The sequence below is a fragment of the Suncus etruscus genome, chromosome 2, assembly GCF_024139225.1.
Source record: "Suncus etruscus isolate mSunEtr1 chromosome 2, mSunEtr1.pri.cur, whole genome shotgun sequence".
Classification (NCBI taxonomy): domain Eukaryota; kingdom Metazoa; phylum Chordata; class Mammalia; order Eulipotyphla; family Soricidae; genus Suncus; species Suncus etruscus.
In genome coordinates, this window is record NC_064849.1 from 112162892 (window position 1) to 112187992 (window position 25101).

Sequence of the window (25101 nt, forward strand, 5' to 3'; positions counted from 1 at the left end):
GTAGAAACATTAACTTGAAAATGTTAAAGAATAAAGAAAAACTAAAATCACCTTTACTTTTACAAGTTGGTGAATTTATTGTTTGTGAGGGGCATACTTGGTTGTATTCAGGGCTTATTCTATGCTCTGCGCTCAGATGTCATTTTTGGTCAGCTTGGGGAATCATATGGGGTGCTGACAATTGACCCTAGGTCAGCCATATGCAGGGCAAGTCCCCTACCCACTGTACTATCTCTCTAGTCCCCTGAATATATCGTCTAGATGAATACAACTACATCCAACATATTTACCTATAGTATATATATCATATTCATAGTTTTATGTTTTTATACCTTATTAGCTTTACATTGAAAAATCTATCTTTTGGGGCTGGAGAGATAGCATGGAGGTAAGGCGTTTGCCTTTCATGCAAGAGGTCATCGGTTCGAATCCCAGCGTCCCATATGGTCCCCCGTGCCTGCCAGGAGCAATTTCTGAGCATGGAGCCAGGAGTAACCCCTGAGCACTGCCGGGTGTGACCCAAAAACCACAAAAAAAAAAAAAAAAGAAAAAAAAAAGAAAAATCTATCTTTTAAAATTATTTAATATTATGTATTCTTCATAGCCTGTGATTTTTTTTCTAATGTACATAAGCCAATTGTATGGATGTCATTCAGAATCATAACAGATGGGACTCAGCAAATTTTACTTAATAAATATTACAGGGCTGGAGAGATTGTACAGTGGCTAGGGTGCTTGCTTTGCATATAGACAGCCTGGGTTTGGTCCCTGTCATCCATGTGATTCCCTGAACCTTGCCAGGAGTGATCCCGAAGCACAAAGCCAACAGGATTAAGTCCTGAACACAGCTAGATAGAGCCTCAAATCCAAAGATAAACATTGCATGTCTAGAATTAAAAATCAATAAAACACACTACAAAATTTAGTTATGTCCAGGGGATCATTGTTATAAACTTAACTTTTACATTGTACTATTAATTTGTGGAAATGCTGGTGATTAAGATTTTCATCACAAATATATGTAAGATATATAACAATTAGTGCTACTGGTGTTATTATTTTATAATTTATTATCTTATTATATAAAGATAAAACTTAAGTAGTATTCTGTCAGCCTATATTTCTTTGTTTTGTTTTGGTTTTGGTTTTTGGGTCACACCAGCAGTGCTCAGGGGTTACTCCTGGCTCTGAGCTCAGAAATCACCCTGGTCAGGCACGGGACCACATGGGATACCGGGATTCGAACCACTGTCCTTCTGCATGAAACGCAAACGCCTTACCTCCATGCTATTTCTCCGGCCCCGTCAGCCTATATTTTTTGTTAGAAATTTCTCGTTAGAAAGTCTTCCTAGGTCAGTGCAAGGTCATTATTCTTTATATTAATATCTATAACTTTTTATCACTTATTGATGATCTACACTGTAACTGAGTTCCTTTTTATTTAATGTGGTTGTTACTCAGGCTCAATAGTGTTGGGAGCCATATGGGCTACATCTGAGGGTACTAAGGGGTGCATGTAGTGCCTGTGTTCCAAATCTGGTCTTCACGCACGGTGACCCTGAGCTATCTTCCAGTCCCTAGTAGATGTTTTTGTTCTGTTTTGTTTTGATGATGTCTAGTTGTAATTTTTTTCCTTTTATTATTTTTTTTTTTTAGTTTTTTTATTTTGACCAAAGTAGATTACAAATCTTTCACAGTAATATTTTAGGTACATAGTGACATTAAATCAGGGGCATTCCCACTACCAATGTTGTCTTGCCTTTACGCCTGTTCCCAACATGCATCCCATATCCCCCTGCTTTGCCCCCTGGGCTGCTAGTATGAGTGGTCCCCTCTGTGTCTAGCTTGTTGTAGATTGGGTATTGATTCTATTGTTGTTTTTGGATTTGGTATTTAAGTCTGATCATTTTTTTATTTTTACTCAATGTTCATACTACTGTTTGATCTTGATTACCCTCCATTATTTCCCCCTCAGTTTATGTGGCGGAACAAGATGGTTCAAGTTATGTGGTTCTATTTGAAGGAACCTAGTAGACGTTTTTTAATTTACATCTTCTGCCATTATTCATTGAAATGTTAATATCTCCAATTATAATGTCTTCTCTTGAATGTATGTGTATGTTGCTTTATTTTGAAATTGTCTTTAGTGGCATAAACATTGAAGTTTGCTTTATTCTTGTTTAATTCTGTACATTCTTTATCCTGATGTCAATTCTTGTTCTGGTCTACTTTGATGCTATTAAAGTAGATCTACTTTGAGGCTATTCATGTTGTTTGCTTTATTTTGGGGGGAGTAAGGGACATACCTTGTAATTTTTCAGGGGGCAATGTGGTGAATAGGGTCTAAACTAGGACTTATACATGCTAGTATGTGCTTAACTGAGTTCTGCTCTTCATTTTGTTTTTTTATTAGTTTTGCATGCTGCTTCTTATTCCACTCTTACTTGTAATTGATTTTAAAGTTATGTTTAAAGTTTGTTATGTATATGGGCGGGCACACCTGGAGGCACACTCCTGGCTCTGTACTCAGAAATTACTCCTGATGGTGCTTAGTGGACCGTATGGGATGCCAAAGATAACCTGGGTTGTGTGTGTGTTGTGTGTGTAATGCAAATTTCCTATCTATTGTACTATCTCTGGTGTGTGTGTGTATGTGTGTGTGTGTAATGCAAATTACGTATCTATTGTACTTTCTCTGGCCCCAGACTCCTGGCTCTGTACTCAGAAATTACTCCTGGTGGTGTTTAGTGGACTGTATGGGATGCCAAAGATAACCTGGGGTGTGTGTGTGTGTGTGTGTGTGTGTGTATGCCAAAGATTGTATGGGATGCCAAAGATAACCTGGTGTGTGTGGGATGCCAAAGATAACCTCTGTGTGTGTGTGTGTGTGTAAGTGTGTGTGTGTGTGTGTGTGTGTGTGTGTGTGTAAGTGTGTATGCCAAAGACTGTATGGGATGCCAAAGATAACCTGGTGTGTGTGTGTGTGTGTGTGAGTGTGTGTAATGCAAATTACCTATCTATTGTACTATCTCTCTGGCCCCAGAAATTTGAATCTTTTGTCTTTTATCCAACTAATTCTTTATCTTTTCTCCTCTTCCCTTTTCTCTTCCCAGTTTCATTTTACATTGAGTACATTTTCAGTAACCCATCATGTTTTAACCATAGCTCTGTTTTTAGTCATGGTTTTAGGATTCTAATATATATCCTGAGCTTTCTACTTCATATAGCAGGAATTAATAATATACTACTTTGCAAGTAACATAATAACTTTAAAACAATGTTTTGATTTCTTACTTAGTCCTTGTTATTATTGACGTATATTTTAGTGCTACATATTAACATAATACATCCCATAGTAAATTATTAATGACTTAAACAATCATTTGGTTTTTCTTTCTCTTCTTGGGCTGTGGTTGAGGGTTTGGGCTACAATCAGCAATACTAGCAGGTGGTCCCATGTAGTACCTAGGAAACCATGTAGTCCTGGATTCAGCACAGGATCTTTATGCAAAGCATGAGACCTGTCCATTGGACCATTTCCCTGTCTTTTAGCAATCACTTAGCTTTTAACTATACTAAGAAACAAGAACAATTTTTTTTTTCTGTTTATTGACAGATTTTAGTTTCTGATGCTTTTTACTTTCTTCTTACATGAAGTTTTCCTTCCTTTCAGATCCAGGCACTTAGCGTTTTGTTTTTATTTGGGGGCCATACCCAACTGTGCTGGGGCTTACTCTGGGTTCTGTGCACAGAGATCACTCCTGGTGGATTTCATGGGGACCATACCATATGGAGTGCCATGGATTAAACCCAGGTTAGCTATGTGCAAAGTAAGTGCCCTGCTTCACACACAATTACATTTTTTGTAGTGCAGATAGGTTTAACCAATATTTTAAACAAAACATTTCTTAAGTTTTGATAACTGAAAATGCCTGTTTTTACCTTTGTGTTTTCGTTTTTTTCTTAGTGGGGGTGTGGTTTGGCCCATACTCGGTGATGCTTAGGGATTACTCCTGGTTATACACCCAGAAATCACTCCTGGAACTCAGGGAACTATTTTGGATTCTGGGGATTAAACTCAGGTCTATGCTAGGTCAGCCATGTGCAGGGAAAATGCCTTTGCTATGTTCTATTGCTCCGGACCCTTGCCTTCAGTTTTGAATGACTTTTTTTTTTTTTTTTTTAGCTCAGACTGCCATACCAAAACATCACAGAATGGACTAAAACAATATAAATTAATTTTCTCATAGTTCTGGAAGATAGAAGTTCAACATGAAGGTGCTAACACGATTGGTTTCTGATTAGCACTGTCTTCCTCAAGTTGCCGCTGTGCTCTCTCTCCGGGCCCTGTGATAAATTTTTCTGCTGCACAAACGTATCATTGGGATTTTGATAGTTTACCTTGAATTTATAGACAGATCTTTTGGTAGGGGAGAGGGCTACACCTAGTGGTGCGCAGTGCTACCTTGTGGTCGTGGGGGTTCCCTCTGTGAATGCCTCAAGGAAGAATGCTGTGTCTATGCCAATCCAGGTGATACAGTCCTTCCTTCAGGAGCAGGAGATCCAAGCCTCTTCTGTTCTGGAGCATGACATCTGCAAGAGAACTCAAAGATTATTTTAAGATGTTCAAGGGAATTTCCAACCTCCGTGAAGTCCTGATTCACCTCCCAACACAGATTCTTGATTGCAGAATGCTGCGTGGTGAAGGCTGCAGTCCCTGTGGCTGCACCTGCGAGCCCCAGGATAGAGACCACAGTCATGGTTATGACTCCCACAGCTCGTCTGTCTCACTCTCAGAGGAACCCTCCTTCTCAGGAGGCATACAGCTCCTCCACGAAGTGCCAGGTTACTTGAGAAAACAGCTGAACTGCTACACAGACATGATCCTGCAGTGAACCCTTATACAGGCAATCAGTTAGGGCTGCCCTGACACACAGCCATTTCCCCACCTGAGGACATGCCCACGGGTGGTTTTGCTGCTTCAGTTGATATAAGAAAGGCATAATGAGTTAGAACCAGATTCATTTCTTATGAATGCTCCTTGTCCCAATGTCTGGGAAATAAAGAGTTTTAAGACATCAAAGATTAGGATGTCAGGAGTCATTAATATCCTGGTAGAAGGTGACAGGAAGAGGGGAATGAAATGATATATATTAACAGTGGAAGCCTCTCCCCTTCTTCAAGAACCACCTCCTCCTCCCATGCCAATTGGATAGGGCCATTGGCACTAAGCGTCCTGGTAGGCCTGGAATTCCCTGAGTAGATAGGTCTAGACAATGGCCCCCTAAACCCATAAACACAAATGGCAAAACTTCAAAAGAAAAATGGGAAAAATACAGTTCCTATGTCATGTAAAATTTTTAGGGGTTGGCTAGGAGCAAAAATGGTGCATGGTTTTTCTTCTGGGGGGACAGTCCTTTTATCTGAGAGGACTGTTCTGTGACCGCCCCTTTATCCTGTCACAGAAGTCTTCTAGCACCAGATGCCCTACTGACTTTTAAGTGTCTGACCCATGCCTGCAGGGAATAGGAGACTTAAGACAATTCAAGAATAACCAGGAAGAGGTGGAGCAGAGTAATATAAATCCCAAACTAGATACCCAAGAAGAAAAAGAGGGGGCCAGAGAGATGGCACAGCAGTAGGGTGTTTGCCTTGCATGTGGCTGACCCAGAGGGACCGTGATCCCCCAGCATCCCATATGGTCCCCCAAGCCACGAGTGATTTCTAAGCACATAGCCAGGATTAACCCCTGAGTGTCACCTGGTGTGGCCCAAAAATCAAAAAGAAAAAAAAGGATGGAAATAGCGATAGGGAGAAAAACTAAATGTGTCCACGTTAGCATGGAGAGCCCTCCCTTGAAGGGACAATCTATTACCTCCTAAAAATACTTACTGAAACCCTGAGAAGCCGTAGACCAAGGGTGGCCCCATTTGGGAGCCATATGTGATCGTGGGGTCCCCCTCTGTGAGGGCCTGTGCTGCAGTGGGTCAGAAGAGGGCCCTTCCAGCATTTTCCTCACAGCACTGAGCCTAGATGGTAAGAAGGCAAGAGAGGGCCTTGCCTCAGTACCACCCAGCCCAAAACAAGGGCACTCAGACACAGACAAGGCAGTCCCATTTTTATTGAAAAAAGAGATGAGGGGCTAAGCACAGATGGTTGAGGCTCTTTCAAAGGGGTAATTCCATAAAAGAACAATGTTAGCCAAGCTCTTTAGACTTTAAAGGAAGCAACATACCTTCTATATTTTTAGGTATTTCCTTCCTTACTTCCTCCCTCCCTCCCTCCCTCCCTCCCTCCCTCCCTCCCTCCCTCCCTCCCTCCCTCCCTCCCTCCCTTCCTTCCTTCCTTCCTTCCTTCCTTCCTTCCTTCCTTCCTTCCTTCCTTCCTTCCTTCCTTCCTTCCTTTTTTCTTTTTTTCATCACACCCGGCAGCGCTCCTGGCTCTACGCTCAGAAATCGCTCCTGGTAGGCTCAGGGGGCCATATAGGATGCCGGGATTTGAACCACTGTCCTTCTGCATGCAAAGCAAATGCCCTACCTTCATGCTATCTCTCTGGCCCCAGGCCAAATTCTTTCACTTGAGAGGCCCAGGGGCCAGAAATGCAAGGCTAGCATAATGGGGTTTTCAACACTACCTCCTGACCCTGTGCTTAGGAATTACTTTTGCTGGTGCTCAGGGAATTACATGGGGTTCTGGAGACTACATGAACCTGGAGTTGGCTGCGTGCAAGGCAAATTCTTTTCCAATTGTACGATTGCTCCAGCCCTAGTGTTGACATCTTAACCATATTAAGATTTCTAGTTTTTGAACATAAACTGTTTTACTTTTATTTAGTCTGTTTTAGTTTCTTTCAGCAGTCTTATATTTTCAATCTATGAATCTCACATTTTTCATTCCAAAGTATTTGTGATACTACTTTGTGATACTACTACAAATAGAATTTTTCCTTAATTACCTTTTTTTTGGGGGGGGGTGATTTTTGGACAACATCTGGTGGCGTTCAGGGGTTACTCCTCGCTCTGCTCTCAGGAATCGCTCCTGGTGGGCTTGGGGGACCAAATGGGATGCTGGGGATCGAACCCAGGTCTGTCCCAGGTCGGCAGCATGCAAGGCAAATGCCCTACCAGTATGCTATCATTTCGGCCCCCTTAATTTCTTTTTTTATATTCTTTATTAGTGTACAGAAACACAACTGATATTGTGGGTTGATTTTTGTTTTGGGATTAAACTGGTTGCTCTGGGCAGGGAATGAGGAGAAAAGAGTGCAGAATATAGGGATGACAGGAGCTACTTCTTGCTCTGAGGTTGCTTTTAGTTCCATTCAGGATGTATGTACATAAAAAACATGCAACCCTTTGAACAACCTTCCTAACCCCTTGTGTTTATTATTATTGTTTTTGTTTTTAATCGTTGGGTCATACCCAAAGTGCTAACAGCTCAGGACTCATTCCTGAAGTGCTCAGAGGTCATATGCTGTTGTGTCAGAGATTATACTGGGTCAGCTGCATGTAGGGCAGACACTATACCCACTCTCAAGCTCCTGAATTTTTTCCCATTGAGCCGAACTTGTTCATGATCTTTGGGAGGTGTGTGTATATGTGTGTGTCTGTGTGAGCGTGCATGCCATCTTTCAAATTTAAAAACATTTTAGATCTTTCGTGTCAGTTTAAATGCTTTCTAACTTAATTATTTAGCTTTCTTAATTAATGACTCCTTCAGAACTCTGGCTCACAGTATATTGATCAGTAGTTGATCTGAACCTGAATTCCTGGTTTGTTTGGTTTTTTTTGTCCACTGAGACATGTAGGTTCTTCTTAAACTTCACTATTGTCTGGACTATGCCTCCAGGTATCAAATCTGAGACAACTGCAGGCCTAAAACTACAAACTACAGCAAAAGCTGTAGTCTGAAGCCCAAAATTCTTCATAACTGGCGGTATATCCATGTACTTAATATTTTACCTTGATAGTTTAATAGTTTTACCTTGATAGAATTACCTTGACAATTCTCTTGCAATAATGACTTTGTTAACAAACCTTTACCTTGAATAGAAGCCTCTCCAGTTTTTGCCAGCATACTTGGCCCCAGTAATATGAGTTTTTTTTTTTTTTTTTTTTTTTTTTGGTTTTGTGCTTAGACCCAATAATTGGAACCATGAAGGCAGTTCTGGAGAAGGGGATTTGTAGTGGGTGCTAAGCATTAAATTCAGATCTAATGAGTGCCCTTGACTTTCACCTGCCTCCAGCAAATCTTTACTTTCACCTTTACTTATCACCTTTTCTCTAGCTTTTGTTTGTTTGTTTGCTTGTTTTGGTTTTTTGGTTTGGGGTCACACCCTGCGGTGGAGCTCAGAAATTACTCCTGGCTGTGTACTCAGAAATCGCTCCTGGCTGGCTCAGGGGGCCATATGGGATGCCAGAATTTGAACCAATATCCATTATGGGTCAGCTGTTTGCAAGGCAAATGCCCTAATGCTGTGCTATCTCCCTGGCTCTCTCTAGCAAATTTTTATTTCTTTAAAGTAAAGTTTGGGAACCATATACAGTCCCAGGGATCAACTAGCATTTCTCTCATGCACAACTGCTTTATTTAGCCATGTACCATCTCTGTTGCCTCAGTCTTTAACAGTTTTAATAATGATTAACAGTCTTTATTTATTTGGGGGGATTGGGCCATACCTGGCAGTGCTGTTACTTCTGCACTGAGATATTACTGCTGACAGGCTTGGGGAAACCGTATGGAATGGCAGGGATTGATTCCAGTTGTGCTGTGTGCAGTGTGTGTGTGTGTGGGGGGGGGGGGATTGATTCCAGTTGTGCTGCGTGTGTGTGTGTGTGTGTGTGAGAGAGAGAGAGAGAGAGAGAGAGAGAGAGAGAGAGAGTCCCATGACATTTACTATACTTTCCTTTACTTCTTCTAAATGATGCTTTTAGATAGATTTTGTTGTATATTTTTAGAGGAGGAAATGAACATAGAAATTTAAGTGACTTTAGTACCATACAAGTAGTCAATGGGTGGAGCTTGGGTTTCTTCTGATAAGGTTTATTTCTTAATGTAAAACAACTTTTCTTTATTGATTTCTACTCCTCTCTCATTTCTTTTTTTTTTTTTTTTTTTTTTGGTTTTTGGTTTTTGGGCCACACCCGGCAGTGCTCAGGGGTTACTCCTGGCTGTCTGCTCAGAAATAGCTCCTGGCAGGCACGGGGGACCATATGGGACACCGGGATTCGAACCAACCACCTTTGGTCCTGGATCGGCTGCTTGCAAGGCAAATGCCACTGTGCTATCTCTCCGGGCCCTCCTCTCTCATTTCTATGAATACACAACATAGGGTAACTTTAGGAATACAGTTTTATCTTTATGTTCCTGCAGGCTCTGGCTTCGAAAGATAACTTGACATAATAGGATCTTTCATTTAAATTGAAACAAAGTTTATTTATGTCTTATTCTTTACTTTCATGAATGTCAGTGGCTTACTAGATGAGGACATACTTTATTTAGTCCTCATTTTCTGTATTAATTGATCTTATAGATGACAAATTAGGACAAATCTGTGTATATGCCCATAGTTAGGAGTTAGTTTAAACAGTTGACTCAACCCTATTTTGACTCTACATTATTACTATTGACAAGGATCTATGAATAATAAAGATAGTTGACTGACTGAGATATATGTAGTTTATTTGCTTTGGGCCATACCTGGTAGTACTAAGGGGTTACTCCTGTAACTGCACTCAGAAATTATGCCTGGTGGGCTTGAGGGAACCATCTTGGATGCCAGGGATCAAATCTGGGTTAGCCTTATACAAGGCAAGCACCCTACCACTCCCTGTATTATTGTTCCAGCCTCATATCACATGTCTCTGATGCTTAAGCTTGTTTAGTCATATAATGCACAATATAGATGTAATCTGTTTCCATCTCAACATTCCACTTGAAACTTTAAATAACTTTGATCATTTTGTAAAATAAAATGGTATATTATAACAGTTGTTTCTTTACCTGACTAAACTCTGATCAGTGTATTTTTTCTGAACAAAAATTGATACACCTCTGTTTTTACAATTTTGATTATTTTAGAGTTCTTCCATTGGCAAGTATATTTTTATGGTTAGCTATCTCTAACTTTTATATGTCACCCTATATGACATTATGGAGTTTTCCTGTGTTAGATACTTAAAGATGATACTTAAGTATCCTGTAGGATATTTTGAGATTAAAAAAAATTTAGATTTGCAATAAAATGTTTAATCTTTCATGGCATACATAGAATATAAATGCAGCCATCAAATTTATATCAGTTTTACCTCTACAATACATTTCAATACATAACTGCTAATAAATAACCTATAATAGAAAGGTTTATATAAACAATATTTATAGCTAATTTTCAATGTATATTTTATTAAACATTTTCAACATTGGTCCAAATAACATGCAAGTCTATGAATTTATTACCAAAAGGCTGGTAAAATTTTTGGCGTTTCTAGGTGTACTGAGAGGTCTATTAAAAATACGTAAAGTAGTGAAATCCTTTTTTCATTTATTTCTCTTTATGACGAGTGTAAACTATTAAGGTTAAGTGGGTGGGGCAACCGGAAGTAATTACTAAGACCAGTGGCATTTTTGTGGTTTAATAAAGGCAGAATCTGATTATTCAGTTTTTATTTAAGTGAAATGGTGCCAAAAAGGAGGTTCCTGCAGAGCAGCTGCACTCCTTCAGTGTTACACTAATTTACCAAAGACACAACTGTCACAAACAAAACTTTTAAACTTGATATATAGCCACAAAAGTAAGGAGGCTTTTGTTTGGAGTGCATGCAGAAGAACTCCTTTATACAAATCAACCGGCAGATGACGGACAATGATGAAAATTTGATTCTTTGAAGTCATAATAGTCATTGAAATGTGTGAAATTCTGGTATTCAAAAGAGAGCGGCCAGCAAGACTCTAAATCCTGGGTGGTTGCAAGAAGCTTGCTGGGAGGTTTTTCTGCATTTTGACACCAACTTCCCATTGCTTGTTCCCTGCTTCCTTTGTTAAAAAAAAAAGTTTAATTCACACAAGAGAAATAGGGACAGTTGATAATCGAATCATAGTTTTTATATAGAAAACTTATACTTATAAAACTAACATTTATAATGGGAAGTAGTATTTCAAAGGAAGCTTATCTATATTTACTAGCATATATTTTCTTAATGATTTAAAATTTTTTTCTTCCACTTAATTACTCTCCTAAAATGATAACTTAGCTATTAACGCTTTCAGATTTTTAAATTGTGGAAAAGAAGATCCTTACTAATTATGTCATGTATTTTTCAATAGCAAATATTTAAATAGTTGGCAACTTTCTTAAAATAGCTTAGCAAGTTTTATTAATTTGGTGACACTCTTTGATAAACTATAAAAGAATTTTATGCTTGACCTGCTTTAAAAAATTGTCGTTTTAAATTTTTGTATTTTATTAAAAAATGGGTAAGATCTGTATATGTTAGATATCTTGTTAGCTAGAATTTAGATCATACCAACTTATGAATCTTGAGGTTCCTCGGGTTTCAACTTCAAGGTTTCTTGAATCTTATGTGACATCTTTGTGTAGTCATTGAAAATTCATTATTTTTAAATTAAATATTAACTAATAAAGTAAAAGATCTATAGTTACCTTACCAATTAGGTGAAAGGATATATATATATTATATATACATATACAAAGCATTTTTATTTCTATAAGGGATTGAAAATAAATACGGTTTGTGTTAAAAAAAAAACAAGTAAAAACTTAATATTAGATCTCTATAGTTTAAATCTTTTGCCTATATTTTGCTTAGTAAAAATTGATTTGCAGGTAGGCCAGTGAGAATTTAGAGGAAAAGCACAGAAGACACAGATTCAGCATAGTATCTCATAGTTCTTTTTTAACTATTACATTGTTTTAATGGAATCTTGGAGTGGGAGCTTTAGCCATTGAAATGTCGCTTAAAGGACAGGTTCTTCTGTCCCTAGCTGAAGCTGTTTGGAAGAAATGATAACAATAGAGTGCCATGATGCATTTTAAAAGTGTGAGAAATCAGTCTGTCTAGACTATGATTGTGCCTACAGGGACTAGGAATTTTAGAGCTTCTGTGCCCTTTAGGTGTCAAGTATTTGAGAGATGCCAAGTCTTTTTATTCTTCATTTGGCAGCAGCTCAACTTAGCTGCAATACATCTCTACTGCAGGCAAAAGCAGGGATTCTATGTTAGAGTAACTTAAACTTCAGAATTCAGAAACTCCTTTTGAATACCTGCTTTAAATTGAAGGAAGATATTAAAATGATTATCGAAATTTGAGAAGACAGAAAACACTGTTAGGAGCTTAAAATATAAGAACTAGGGGCCCGGAGAGATAGCACAGCGGCGGCGTTTGCCTTGCAGGCAGCCGATCCAGTACCAAAGGTGGTTGGTTCGAATCCGGGTGTCCCATATGGTCCCCCCGTGCCTGCCAGGAGCTATTTCTGAGCAGACAGCCAGGAGTAACCCCTGAGCACCGCCGGGTGGGGCCCAAAAACAAAAAACAAAAACAAAAACAGAAAAAAATATATATAAGAACTAGCATCATTTTCTAGTCTCTTAAAGTTTTCTGTTCTTAAAAACCACTCAGTAGAGAATCAGCTGTTAGTGGATAGGGTGCTTACCGTATTTTCTGGCATATAAGATGACTTTTGAAACAAAAAAAAAAGTCAACCAAAAATCAGGGGTCGTCTTATACGCTGAGTATATCCCAAAAAATGTTTCAATATGCCGCTAAACAAAACAAAACAACAACAAAAAAAAATATCAGGCCGCAGAGTTTCCAAATCTCTTTCTTAGGTCTCCCAAACAGTACTCAGGAGATCTGGGGGCCACTTCTGGCAAAACCCAGCTAACCGTGTTGGTGGTTCAGTGCTAGGGTCTGAGGATTGGGTGTTGTTTGGTTCATGTAGTGGGGGAGATTAACTGACGCCACCAGGGAATTGCCAGAAAATGTGCCTATGATAAGGGACCAATCACTGCAAGGCTGCTTGGACAGCCTCTCTAACTCAGCCAATCCAAGCAGGCTTTTTATGCATGCAAATTAGACAATGTTCTGGATCCGAATCTACACTGTAAAAAGCCTGCTCAGATTGGCCAGAGTCAGAGAAGAAGTCTATGAGAGTATAACCTTTGAACCTTTGCTTGTTGTGATTGGCTCACTGTGGTACATACAGTTGCAGCACAGGAACGTTCTGTCTGATACAGCGACTATAGGCCTAAACCTATGTTTTAACTGCAAAATTAGGGGGTCGTCTTATACGCTGGAAAATACGGTAGGATACATTACGTGCAACTGATTTGGGTTTGATCCCTGGTATCACAAAATGGTTCCCCATGCCATCCAGAAGTGCAGAACTCAGGAGTAAGAGTCTTGAGTACCATTGGGTGGGTATGGTCCCATCAAATAAATAAATAAATAAATAAATAAATAAATAAATAAAACCAAACAAATTAAGGTACATCATTCTGTGGGATCAAGGAGATGACATAGGGGTTGTAGCCCCAGTGCAGTTCCATGCACCAAATGGGCACCCTATACCATCAGCACTACCTAGTTGGATCATTGTGTTCCATAGAATCACCGGGTTCAATCATCTCCTCATACTCAGATACTAGCATTGAACGATCAGGTCCCATTGTCTGGGTATTGAGTGACCCCAGATCTCCCAAGTGCAGCTTAAGATGACCACCAAAATGTCATTCTGTTCTTTTAATAGGAATACAGTCTCTGTTTTTAAAAGTTCTATGGCTTAAACAGGGATCCCAAACTCGTGGCCCATGGGCTGTTTGCAGCCCTCCGTACAACATTTTATGGCCCTGCCCTAGAGGAATCTTTTTTGTTTTGTTTTGTTTCAGTTGTTTGGGTCACACCCCTCAATGTTCAAGGCTTACTACTGACTTTGCACTCAAGGATCACCCCGACTTTGCCTCCTGCGGCCCCCAGATAAATTGAGTTTGAGACCCCTGGCTTAAAAAATTACTTTGCCATAAATATATTCATTATAAAGAAAATATGTTTCACATTTTCTGGATCACATTTTCTAGAGATAACGACTGTTGAATTTAATATGTGCCCTTTTCTTAGTAAATCTTAAAGAGAGGTCAACCTGTTAACTCTAGTTTTCATTGAATTTGAAAAAGATGTATCACTCTATAGTTTTGTATCCTAGTCAACTAGCTGAGGAAATAAGATCCATTTATCTCAAGATACATAATACAGAGCAGTGAATTTTGTCAAATTACAAATGCTGGAATAAATTCATAGAGGGAAATAAGCTTTGAAGCATCTTAGATGCTAAATCTGTTCAGCTCTTGATGAGGAAATTGCTTTAAAAGTAAAGTCATTAATTGTAGTAATATTTGAAATTTCTTATCTTTATAATTTGAACAAGACTATTGAAACTTAATTCATACCTTTAAAATTAGGTATCAGTTGCACTCTTTTTTTTTAGTCCTATAGGCAAAGAAACTTTTAAAAATATAAGAACATAACTTGAAGTACATATTTGTATAAATATTTATATGGCTTGATTTGATAGTTTTCTTCAGATGAGCTGTGACAGAATAATCACACCTAATTATTGGTATAGATAGAAAGACATTGTGTTAAACAGAGGATTGATTGACTTTAAGATGACTTTCAGGAATTGTTCTTGTAATCTGTGGATAGAATTGTTAGAAATGTTTTCCTGGTACATATTGCAGTCTGAGTGTATATATACTAATTATTTGGCCCATAGAATTGATTAGAGTGGAACTACAAATTAAACATTGAATATAGGAAACACTTATGAGGAAATTAAAGTTTGTAAAATAAGTTTTCTGACTTTAACAAGTCCAGTAGAACTATTTTCATATTAATTCTGTTTTTAATCAGTTATCTAGAATAACTGGAGTAAGAAGGCTATGATTTTAAAACGCTCCCATTATTTGTTTGTTTGTTTGTTTTTGTTTTTGGGGTCACACTTGCAGCATTCAGGGGTTACTCCTGGCTCTACACTCAGAAATCACTCCTGGCAGGCTTGGAGAACCATATGGGATGCTGGGATTCAAATCACCGTCCTTCTGCATGCAAGGCAAACGCCTACCTCCATGCCATCTCCAAAATGCTTCCTTTATAAGAATAACATAGTTTGACCCTAATATGATAGGACTTGATTAGGTCTACTTGGTGTGATAAAGTATTTTATCTTTACTAAATAAAAACTTAAATTTTGAATTACTTTAAGTCCTGTCACTATTTGTTTGTTTGTTTGTTTTTGGGTCACACCGGCAGCAATCAAGGTTTACTCCTGGCTCTACACTCAGAAATCGCTCCTGGCAGGCTCAGAGGACCATATGGGATGCCGGGATTAGAACCACCGTCCTTTTGCATGCAAGGCAAATGCCTTACCGCTGTGCTATATCTCCGGCTCCAAGTCCTGTCACTATTTGAAAAAATATCATGGCATTGAAGTTGTGTGCATTATCAGTTGAGCATTTGCTACTTAATAGAGTTTAACAAAAAGAATTAAGGAAGTTCCCATAAGTTTTAAGCTCACAATTCTATAAAATTCTTTGGGCTTACCTTTGTATTCATAGATTTGGGGGGTTTAGGTCCATGCTGATGGTACCTAGGACTTACTCCTTGTTCTGTGCTCAAAATCAGAAGGGGTGTAAGAGATAAAAAAAACAAAAACAAAAAACATGTTTGGAAAGCACGTTAGCTCCATACTATCTATCTCTCTGGTCTTGTATACTAAATTAACATACCATTTTCTCTTTCATTGATTTCACTAAAGGGAAATAAAAATGCTAACTAGGGATTAGAGAAGTAGTTCAATGGAGGCTGGAGTCCATTACTGCATGGTTTCCCAGTTCCGCCAGGAGCAAATCCCAAGAACAGGCAACAGTCCGACACTGATAGATTGGCTCCCAAACAAAACAAAAATGTAAAGTATAAGTAATTTTTTTTAATTCTCACAAAAAGTTTAATGCTGAAGGTAATATCTTGTTATGAGTACTTTGACACTTAAACTGCTGGTATTAGGTTCTTTTAATTTAATATTTACTTTTAATATTCCCTTAGATTCTTTTTTTCTGACTTGTTAAATCTGCTCCTGAAATAAAGTCTGTTGATAACAGAAATTCTTAGTTGGGAAAAAAGTGATCTAATTTTTTTTAATGCCTACTTTATTGTTTCTAACCTCTGCAATTATGCTGTTTTTATATCTCAAAGTAGAAATTTATATATTAAATAGTAGTATAGTTCAGTATGCCAGAAAGTTAAAACATTTTTAATAACAAATTTGAAGAGTTACATGATGCAGTGAACATAACAGTATATTAAATGACATGTGGATTGTTAGAAATTGGTTTTATTTTTTCTTTCTTTAGGATATCACTACTTTAACTGGTGTTCCAGAAGAACATATTAAAACTAGAAAAGTTCGGATCTTTGTTCCTGCTCGCAATAACATGCAATCTGGAGTAAACAACACAAAGAAGTGGAAGATGGAGTTTGATACCAGAGAGCGCTGGGAAAATCCTTTGATGGGTTGGGCATCAACGTAAGTATTTTGATTTGATTTGAATATGTTTTCAGCACTGTTCTATGCAGATTTTCCTTTCTAAAATACCATTTTTCAAAAGTCACATGTCTTTAACATCTTTTATTCAATATGTTCAATGGCATATATTTTTATATATACATACATAATGTTATATATGTTAATATTTCTATAAATCCTACTCAGCATAGTGAACCATAGAATTTCTTTTAAATAGTTCTATTAATTGGATAAAAATGACTGATTTTGTTAGCATGATATATTAGCTATATGTATTAAATATACACTGAATAATGTTAATCAATTGTTGGGGGGGGGGGTTTGGTGTCACACCTGGCGGTGCTCAGAGGTTCCTCCTGGCTCTGCACTCAGAAATAGCCCCTGGTAGACTTGGGAACCATGTGGGATGCCAGGATTCAAACCGCCATCTGTCCTGTGTTGGTTGCATGCAAAGCAAATGCCTTACTGCTGTGCTATCGCTCTGGCCTCTAATGATAACAATTTAATAACAACTTTTAAATTAAAATGAGGGGCCGGAATGATAGCACAGCGGTAGGGTGTTTGCCTAGCTTGTGGCTAACCAGGGAGGGATCTGGTTCAATTTCTGGCATCCCATATGCCCCCCAGCCTACAAGGGTCGATTTCTGAGTACAGATCCAGGAGTGACCCCTGTATGCTGCTGGGTGTGGCCCAGAAACCAATCAATCAATCAGTAAATTAAAAAAATTTAAAAAATTAATTAAAATAAACTACTTTGAAGAATATTTCTAATTTCCTGAGGTCTTGCAATAAATGTACAATATATTTGAAGGAAAAATAATTGTCAGATTGTGTTATCAATTAAATCAGTGACCTAAATCTGTGTGGTAGAATAAAATTCAGTGTTTAAATAATATGACCCCCCCTTCTCCAGTTAAACTACTAGAAAAACTTCTTAGTACGCTAGAAACATGTTATCCATATTGAGACTCATAGAACCTTATTTGTGTTCAGTTGAAAATAGGTATCTGCGGGCCCGGAGAGATAGCACAGCGGCGTTTGCCTTGCAAGCAGCCCATCCAGGACCAAAGGTGGTTGGTTTGAATCCCGGTGTCCCATATAGTCCCCCGTGCCTGCCAGGAGCTGTTTCTGAGCAGACAGTCAGGAGTAACCCCTGAGCAATGCCGGGTGTGGCCCAAAACCCAAAAACCCAAAAACCCAAAAAAAAAAAAAAAAAGAAAATAGGTATCTGCTTAACTTATGTTTTAAAAAGTATAGAATTTAGCATCTTTTTCCGGGGGGAGGTACATGTTTGGCCAAAACATCTGCATATTACAATTAAATGGTATTTTAGTTGACAAATAATTACACACAGCTTTATGCATTTCATATAATATAAGGTTTATGTGTTTCATATAAGATAGTTGTAAAGCACATGCTTATAGTCTAAAGAAGTTTTTAAGAAACTTTGTCCATTCCTTGTGGTTGAAATGTTTTGATTATTTTTTATATTAGATGAGATTTTAATGTGTCCATCTGTTTTTCAGACTGAATGTAGTAACATATTCCCAGCAATATATCATTACTTGTGCATTAATTACATAATAACATTTCTAGGTAAATTATTCTATATACCTTTGAGTGAGTTAAAGTGAGTCTATAAGTTTCCCTTTGCTATCATTATTAGAGCATGTGTTTAGAAACTGCATACTGATTATTTAAGACTCTAATACTTTAAGAGTAAAATTAGAACCAGTTATTATTGCACATTCAAGTTGAAATATTGCATTTTTAAATATAACATTGATTAAAAACAAGAGATTACTACATGTTTGAAAGTTGTTTTTGAAATGTATTTTTCCAAAGGATGAAGCATTTTTGAGTACTATTGTTTTGAATCTTTACTAAATCAATTCCATTTGTTCTTGTATTAATAGCCACAGACATATAAAAAGTACAGTAAGACAATATACTAACATACCGGAGAGAGTACAGTAATACAGAGAAACTTGCTTCGCACATGGCCAACACAGGTGTATCCTTGAGTCCTGCCAGGAGTGATCCCTGAGCACAGTCAGGAGGAATAAACACTGAGCACCACTTGGGCCAAAATGAAGGGAAGGAAGGAAGGAAGGAAGGAAGGAAGGAAGGAAGGAAGGAAGGAAGGAAGGAAGGAAGGAAGGAAGGAAGGAAGGAAGGGGAAGGAAGGAGAAGGGAAGGGGAGGAAAGGAAAGGGGAAGGAAGGAGGAAGGAAGGAAGGAAGGAAGGAAGGAAAGAAGGAAGGAAGGAAGAAGGAAAGAAAGAGAGGAGGGAGGAAGGAAGGGGGAAGGAAGGAAGGAAGGAAGGAAGGAAGGAAGGAAGGAGGAAGGAAGGAAGGAAGGAAGGAAGGAAGGAAGGAAGGAAGGAAGGAAGGAAGGACAAGAGAAAGAAAATATATTATGACTAATTTTTTTTTTTGGTTTTTGGAGGGAGGGAGGGAGGGAGGAAGGAAGGAAGGAAGGAAGGAAGGAAGGAAGGAAGGAAGGAAGGAAGGAAGGAAGGAAGGAAGGAAGGAAGGAAGGAAGGAAGGAAGGAAGGACAAGAGAAAGAAAATATATTATGACTAATTTTTTTTTGGGGGGGGGGGTTTGGGCCACACCCGGCAGTGCTCAGGGGTGACTCCTGGCTGTCTGCTCAGAAATAGCTCCTGGCAGCACGGGGGACCATATGGGACACCGGGATTCGAACCAACCACCTTTGGTCCTGGATTGGCTGCTTGCAAGGCAAACGCCACAGTGCTATCTCTCCGGGCCCATGACTAATTATTTTACTTGAGTAGAAGAGTCTGCCATTTGAGTCAGGATTTTTTTTTAACTGAGATGTCTTTTTAATGTTTCCTTAACTCATGATTTTTTTAATATAATTTTTATTTTGATCATAGTGGCTTACATATTGTTGACAATAATATTTTAGGTACATATTTACATAAAATCAGGGGGGATTCCCATCACTGATTTGTCCTCCCCACACCTCCGTTTTTGTCCTACCTCCCATATCCTCCTACCTCACCCCCGGGGCTGCTAGAAAATGTGGTCCCCTCTGTACCTAGCTTACTACTTAGTAGTCTTGCACCTGTTTGGTCTTGGTGCCTCCCTTATTTCCCCCTCTAACTGGGAGGCAGGACTAGATAGTTCAAGTTATGTGGTTTTGTTTGAAGAAGAGAAAAGTAATAAACTGGGGTAAAAGTCTAATGCACCAAAAATGGGCAGAATCCTTCTAGAGGCTCTCATCATCAGTTTGAGAGACGAAGGAGAAAAAGAAGGTGAAACACCCCAGCAGTACAAAAAGAAGTGTCAAATATCCAGTGAGGACTCCAACAATAATGATAAGCACCACAAAAAAAACCATGGTCTTGAGATAAGAAACATGGTAGAGCACATAAAGAAAGAAAAGAAGAGAAAAAAAATAAGTATAAATGGGGAGAACAACTTCAATAACCACACCAAAACAAAGAAATCAACAAAAAGTAGATAGGTAAATAAAAATAAAAAATAATAATAAATGAAGATAAAAAATAATATATAAAAAATAAAAAATGTTTTGTGCTTTTTGCTTTTTTTTTTCCTCCTGCACTGGCAGAGTAAATATTGGGGTCATTCGAAAAGGAATTCACTTGGCCTAAGAGATATGGGGTTTCTCCGCCCTTGGAGTATATTGTCATGGGATTAACTATAGACTTTGTTCAGGTTCATTTACACACCGGGAGAGTAAGGATTTTATTTTTAAATAATTTAGTGTATAGTGGATGAAAATATTACAATAACATTATTTAGCAGATATCTTCACAGAGGATGCTTCATGATATAGAACAAAATGCCAGCCAATATTGTTAATTTTTGTAATTGTTTTAGTTGATATTAGTCTATAATTGATTTTAAGTCATCGTTTAGGCCAGGAAGACAGCTACAAGTTCAATCGCCTGCACTGCTGGGCCCAGACATTACTTGGTGTTTGGAGCATTTCTCCACTCTCATCCTCAATGTAATAAATATAATTTTAAAATTAGTTGGAACTCTTTTGCTGTGCTTAATGCTTTACAGATTTTTCTTTTATTTGAATAGTACATTCAGAAAAATGTACATTTCTGAATATACAATTTTTACCTTAGTATTTCATTAAGTTCAAATGCACAAGCAAAAAATATATTTATGTTAAGACTGAAGAGAGATAATACACAATTATAAAAGTTAGAATGTGTGGAAGATTTTATGGGAAAGACTGCACAGTGTCTACCACAGGAATGGTTGGAATGGAGCTCTATATACTGAGTTAGTGTTTTATTGCTATATTCCAAGTGGAAGAAACAAAACAAACTTCTTAAAACCTAGAGAAACGGGTCGGCGAGGTGGCGCTAGAGGTAAGGTGTTTGCCTTGCAAGAAAGGACCACGGGTTGATCCCCAGTGTCCCATATGGTCCCCCCCAAGCCAGAGACAGTTTCTGGGTTCTTAGCCAGGAGTAACCCCTGAGCGTCAAACAAGTGTGGCCCGAAAAAACAAAAACAAACAAAAAAAAAAAAAAAAACCTAGAGAAACAGTGATCTTAAATAACTTAGTTTTACTTTTAAAGGGAGTACTTTAAAAGACAAAAGTAAGTTCAGGTCAGATTGTAGAACTGCTTGGGGTCCTCAAACTTTTTAAACGGGGCCAGTTCACTGTCCCTCAGACCATTGGAGAGTCTGACTATAGTAAAAACAAAACTTATGAACGAATTCTTATGCACACTGTATATATCTTATTTTGCAATGAAGAAACAAAACAAATACAAATACAATATGTGGCCCGCGGGCCATAGTTTGAGGACCACTGGAATGATACGGATAGGTGATTGAAATTTATTTGGTAGAAACTAAAATTTTTGAGTTGGTAGTAAATTTAACTTTAGGAAAATTAATCTGGTAACACAGTGAAGGATGGAGTCAAGAAAGAAAATATAATTAGGGTGGTTAGTTTAAATGGTGACAGCATACTAATAAAGAACCACAAGATATAGGAGATTAAGTAAAAGTGGTAAGAGTAGAAAATGAATCCATAAAAGAAGGTGACTTATTAATACGTTTTATCTTTATTATACACCTTTGCAGCAATTAGAGCTTTAGTCTTCTGTCTTCTTCATTTTACCTAGTTTGTTTTCTGTATTATTTCTTTTTTTTTTTTTTTTTTTTTTTTTTTGTGGTTTTTGGGTCACATCCGGCAGTGCTCAGGGGTTACTCCTGGCTCCATGCTCAGAAATTGCTCCTGGCAGGCACGGGGGACCATATGGGACACTGGGATTCGAACCGATGACCTTCTGCATGAAAGGCAAACGCCTTACCTCCATGCTATCTCTCCGGCCCTCTGTATTATTTCTTAATGTCAACTAAGCTAATGTGTATATCAGCACACATTAAATTGCTTGGATTTTTATGTTGCCACTTCTATTCCTAGAGAAGTTTTTATCTACCACTAAGAAATCACATATACTTTGAAAAAGAGAAATCAGAGTAAAATTAGCATTAGCATTGTGAAGTTCTTTGGCCCAAGGTGGCATTTATGGCAATAACATACTGTGAATCTGAGAACTAAAACAACTAACCAGAACTTATGTAACAACAATTTGTGAGTCTTCTCTTTAGTGGAGCTATATACCCTGCAATCTGTTTGTGTATCTCATGTTTTTCTGTCAACTTAGTTCCTGAATCCTCTTTTCTATTTTTACTTTCATGCTTTCAAATAATGCTTAACAAAATACCATGTTCACCAGTTTGGTTTTTGATCCTTCTTTCAGTGTAATGCTGGTGATTAATCTTAGCCTTATGCTGATAAGGCAAGTGTTGTGTCACTGAACTGCATTCCCAACCACTTAATTCTTTTACATATTTGTAGCAGGCCTGGTGGGGTGCTTGTTCTGCTGTACCCCACCAATTTGGAATGGATTTCCAACCATATATTGTTTCTCCAAAGCCTTGCCAGGAGTGGTTCTTGAGCACACAGCCAGGAATAAGCTCGGAGCACTGCTGGGTGTGGCCCAGTCAGTCAATCAATAAATAGTAATAAAAATTGCTACACATTTTTAATAAGTATACTACTAAAGGAGACATTTCAGAAGTTCAATAATACTTTGTAATGAGCCTATAAGATCTATAAACATTGTCACTATTCTCAGACTGAAGAACTCAGTTAGATGCTAGATATAAGAGCTTTATTTTTGTAAGTACACATTGCTTGAAGATCATTGTTACTAATGATAGAAGATTCATTAAGAAGTAGTGAATGTTGCTGCCATTTTTTTTTTTTACTTTCAAATCTTAATTTGATAGGGATATATCCAGTGTTGCTAATGGGACCAGTCAGTGGTGGATATTGAATTATGGCCTGCATTTTTCCCAGTGTTAACGTTAATTTTTTAGAGTTAAGTTAATGCTGTTATTAAAGACTAAAAATTGCCAAGAATGTTTGCAATTAGAAATTTTATAAAATTTAGGGGCCGGAGAGATAGCACAGCGGTGTTTGCCTTGCAAGCAGCCGATCTAGGACCTAACATGGTTGGTTCGAATCCGGGTGTCCCATATGGTCCCCATGCCTGCCAGGAGCTATTTCTGAGCAGATAGCCAGGAGTAACCCCTGAGCGCTGCCAGGTGTGGCCCAAAAACAAAAACAAAAGAAATTTTATAAAATTTGACAGTACATATAAAAATATTATAAAATGAATATAGAAAAAGGTAAGTTTGAGATGGTTTAAGTAAGATATTCTCAATAGTGTGCTTATTTGTAATTGTTAATTTTCTAAATATTTTACTGAACTTTTAATTCTGACTTTTTTTATAGAGCTGATCCCTTGTCCAACATGGTTTTAAACTTTACTACTAAAGATGATGCCATTGCCTTTGCCGAAAAAAATGGTATGTTTGACTCATTCTGTCTTGACAAATAAAATCAAGAGATTAGATTTAAAATTTTCAACTTTAAAAGCGGGAAAATACAAAATTTGAGTTTAAAAAAATACCTGATTTTAGTGTCCACATGTCCATATAAAACATAACTATTCTAATTTGAATTAAAGGTAAGGAATAAAACTTAGCTAATTCCTACTTTGTTTATAAATTCCTTTGTGAAATCACTAACATTTAATTTATAAACTCTACTTAAATATTTTATTCTAGTTGTTTTGTTTTATTGACCACAATCTGGCATTTCTCAGAAATAATTCTGCTTTGCACTCAGGAATCACTCCTGGCAGGCTCAGGGGACCATACATAATGCCAAGGATCAAACTTGGGAGAGCTATGTGCAATGCTAATGCCTTCCCTACCCACTGTACTATCACTCTGGCCCCATCTTATTCTAGTTTTGATACTTAGTGTGCTTTGTTTTCTTAATTTGAACTAAAATCTCATATCTATAGCCTTCTCCATTATTTGGAAATAATTTCAGCATGTCTATTTTGTCATTTTGGGGAGTTAGTGTTAGTATAGTCTTACTACATTAGAGCTGTCTTTCTGCCAATAAAAATGCAAAATATCTTGCCCCCCCCCTCATTTTCTAATATCAGACAGCACAATTGTAGCTTTTTAAAAAGAGGTATCCAACACAAATCTGGGCCTAATTATTTTTTATTTTATTTGAGCCTAATTATTTTTTATTTTATTTGAGCCTAATTATTTTTATGTATTTAAGCATATTTTATTATAGGTTAGGTACAAAACTGTTTAAGTTTGTTACTAAATTACTGAAAAATAATTTTGGGGTTCTGTTTGTTTTTGAGCCACATCCAGTGACACTTGGGTTACTCCTGGCTATGCACTCAGAAATCACTCCTGGCTTGGGGACCACCATATGGGATGCTGGGGATTGAACTGAGGTCCTTCGTAGATTAGCCTCATGCAAGGCAAATGCCCTACTGCTATACTATCACTCTGGCCCCAACAATAGTTATTTTTATGTCACTCTGAAATAACGTAATTTTAGATTGATTTCAAAATGGACTTAACATTTCTCATTGTTGAATAATGGTATTTATCTTCTGAGGTAGATGTATTTATACTTGGTATAATTTAAAATAAAATCTGTGAGGACTATGTGAAATAACATGAAGTAACTACAGGTAATGATAACTGGGTCACTTTTTTACAGCACAATAACTCTGAAAAGTTTTTGGATCATAAATAAAAGATTTCTACTTATCAGTCTAATACAGTATCTGTGTGAGATGCAGAAAGCAACAGGGATACTCCTATAGGATGGCAAGAAGACATTGTCAGGTGCCTTTGGGAATTATTAGCTAACTAGTTAATAAAAGTACACATCCATCATAGCTAGTTTGGTCCAATAGCCATTCTCTCCACTGTATGACACATTTTGCTGATATCTCAGGAGCCAAGTGTAATACAAATCAGGTACCCATGGTGCCTAGCTATAGTGGCCAGGGAGAATTGTACTTCTGAACCCCATAAGACATCTTTATAAGACCAATCCTTCAGAAAGGAAAATGATTGTAGACTAACCAAA

At 37.7% G+C, this 25101-nt stretch overlaps 1 protein-coding gene across 1 annotated transcript in view; it reads left to right on the top strand.

The window, feature by feature from the left end:
- NDUFS4 (NADH:ubiquinone oxidoreductase subunit S4) overlaps positions 1-25101 on the top strand; it is a 97061-nt gene that overhangs the window by 57260 nt on the left and 14700 nt on the right. Inside the window, exons 3-4 of the mRNA XM_049768144.1 lie at positions 16427-16599; positions 23422-23495. Of these exons, the coding sequence (XP_049624101.1) occupies positions 16427-16599; positions 23422-23495 (247 nt within the window). The remainder of the gene's footprint in view (positions 1-16426; positions 16600-23421; positions 23496-25101) is intronic.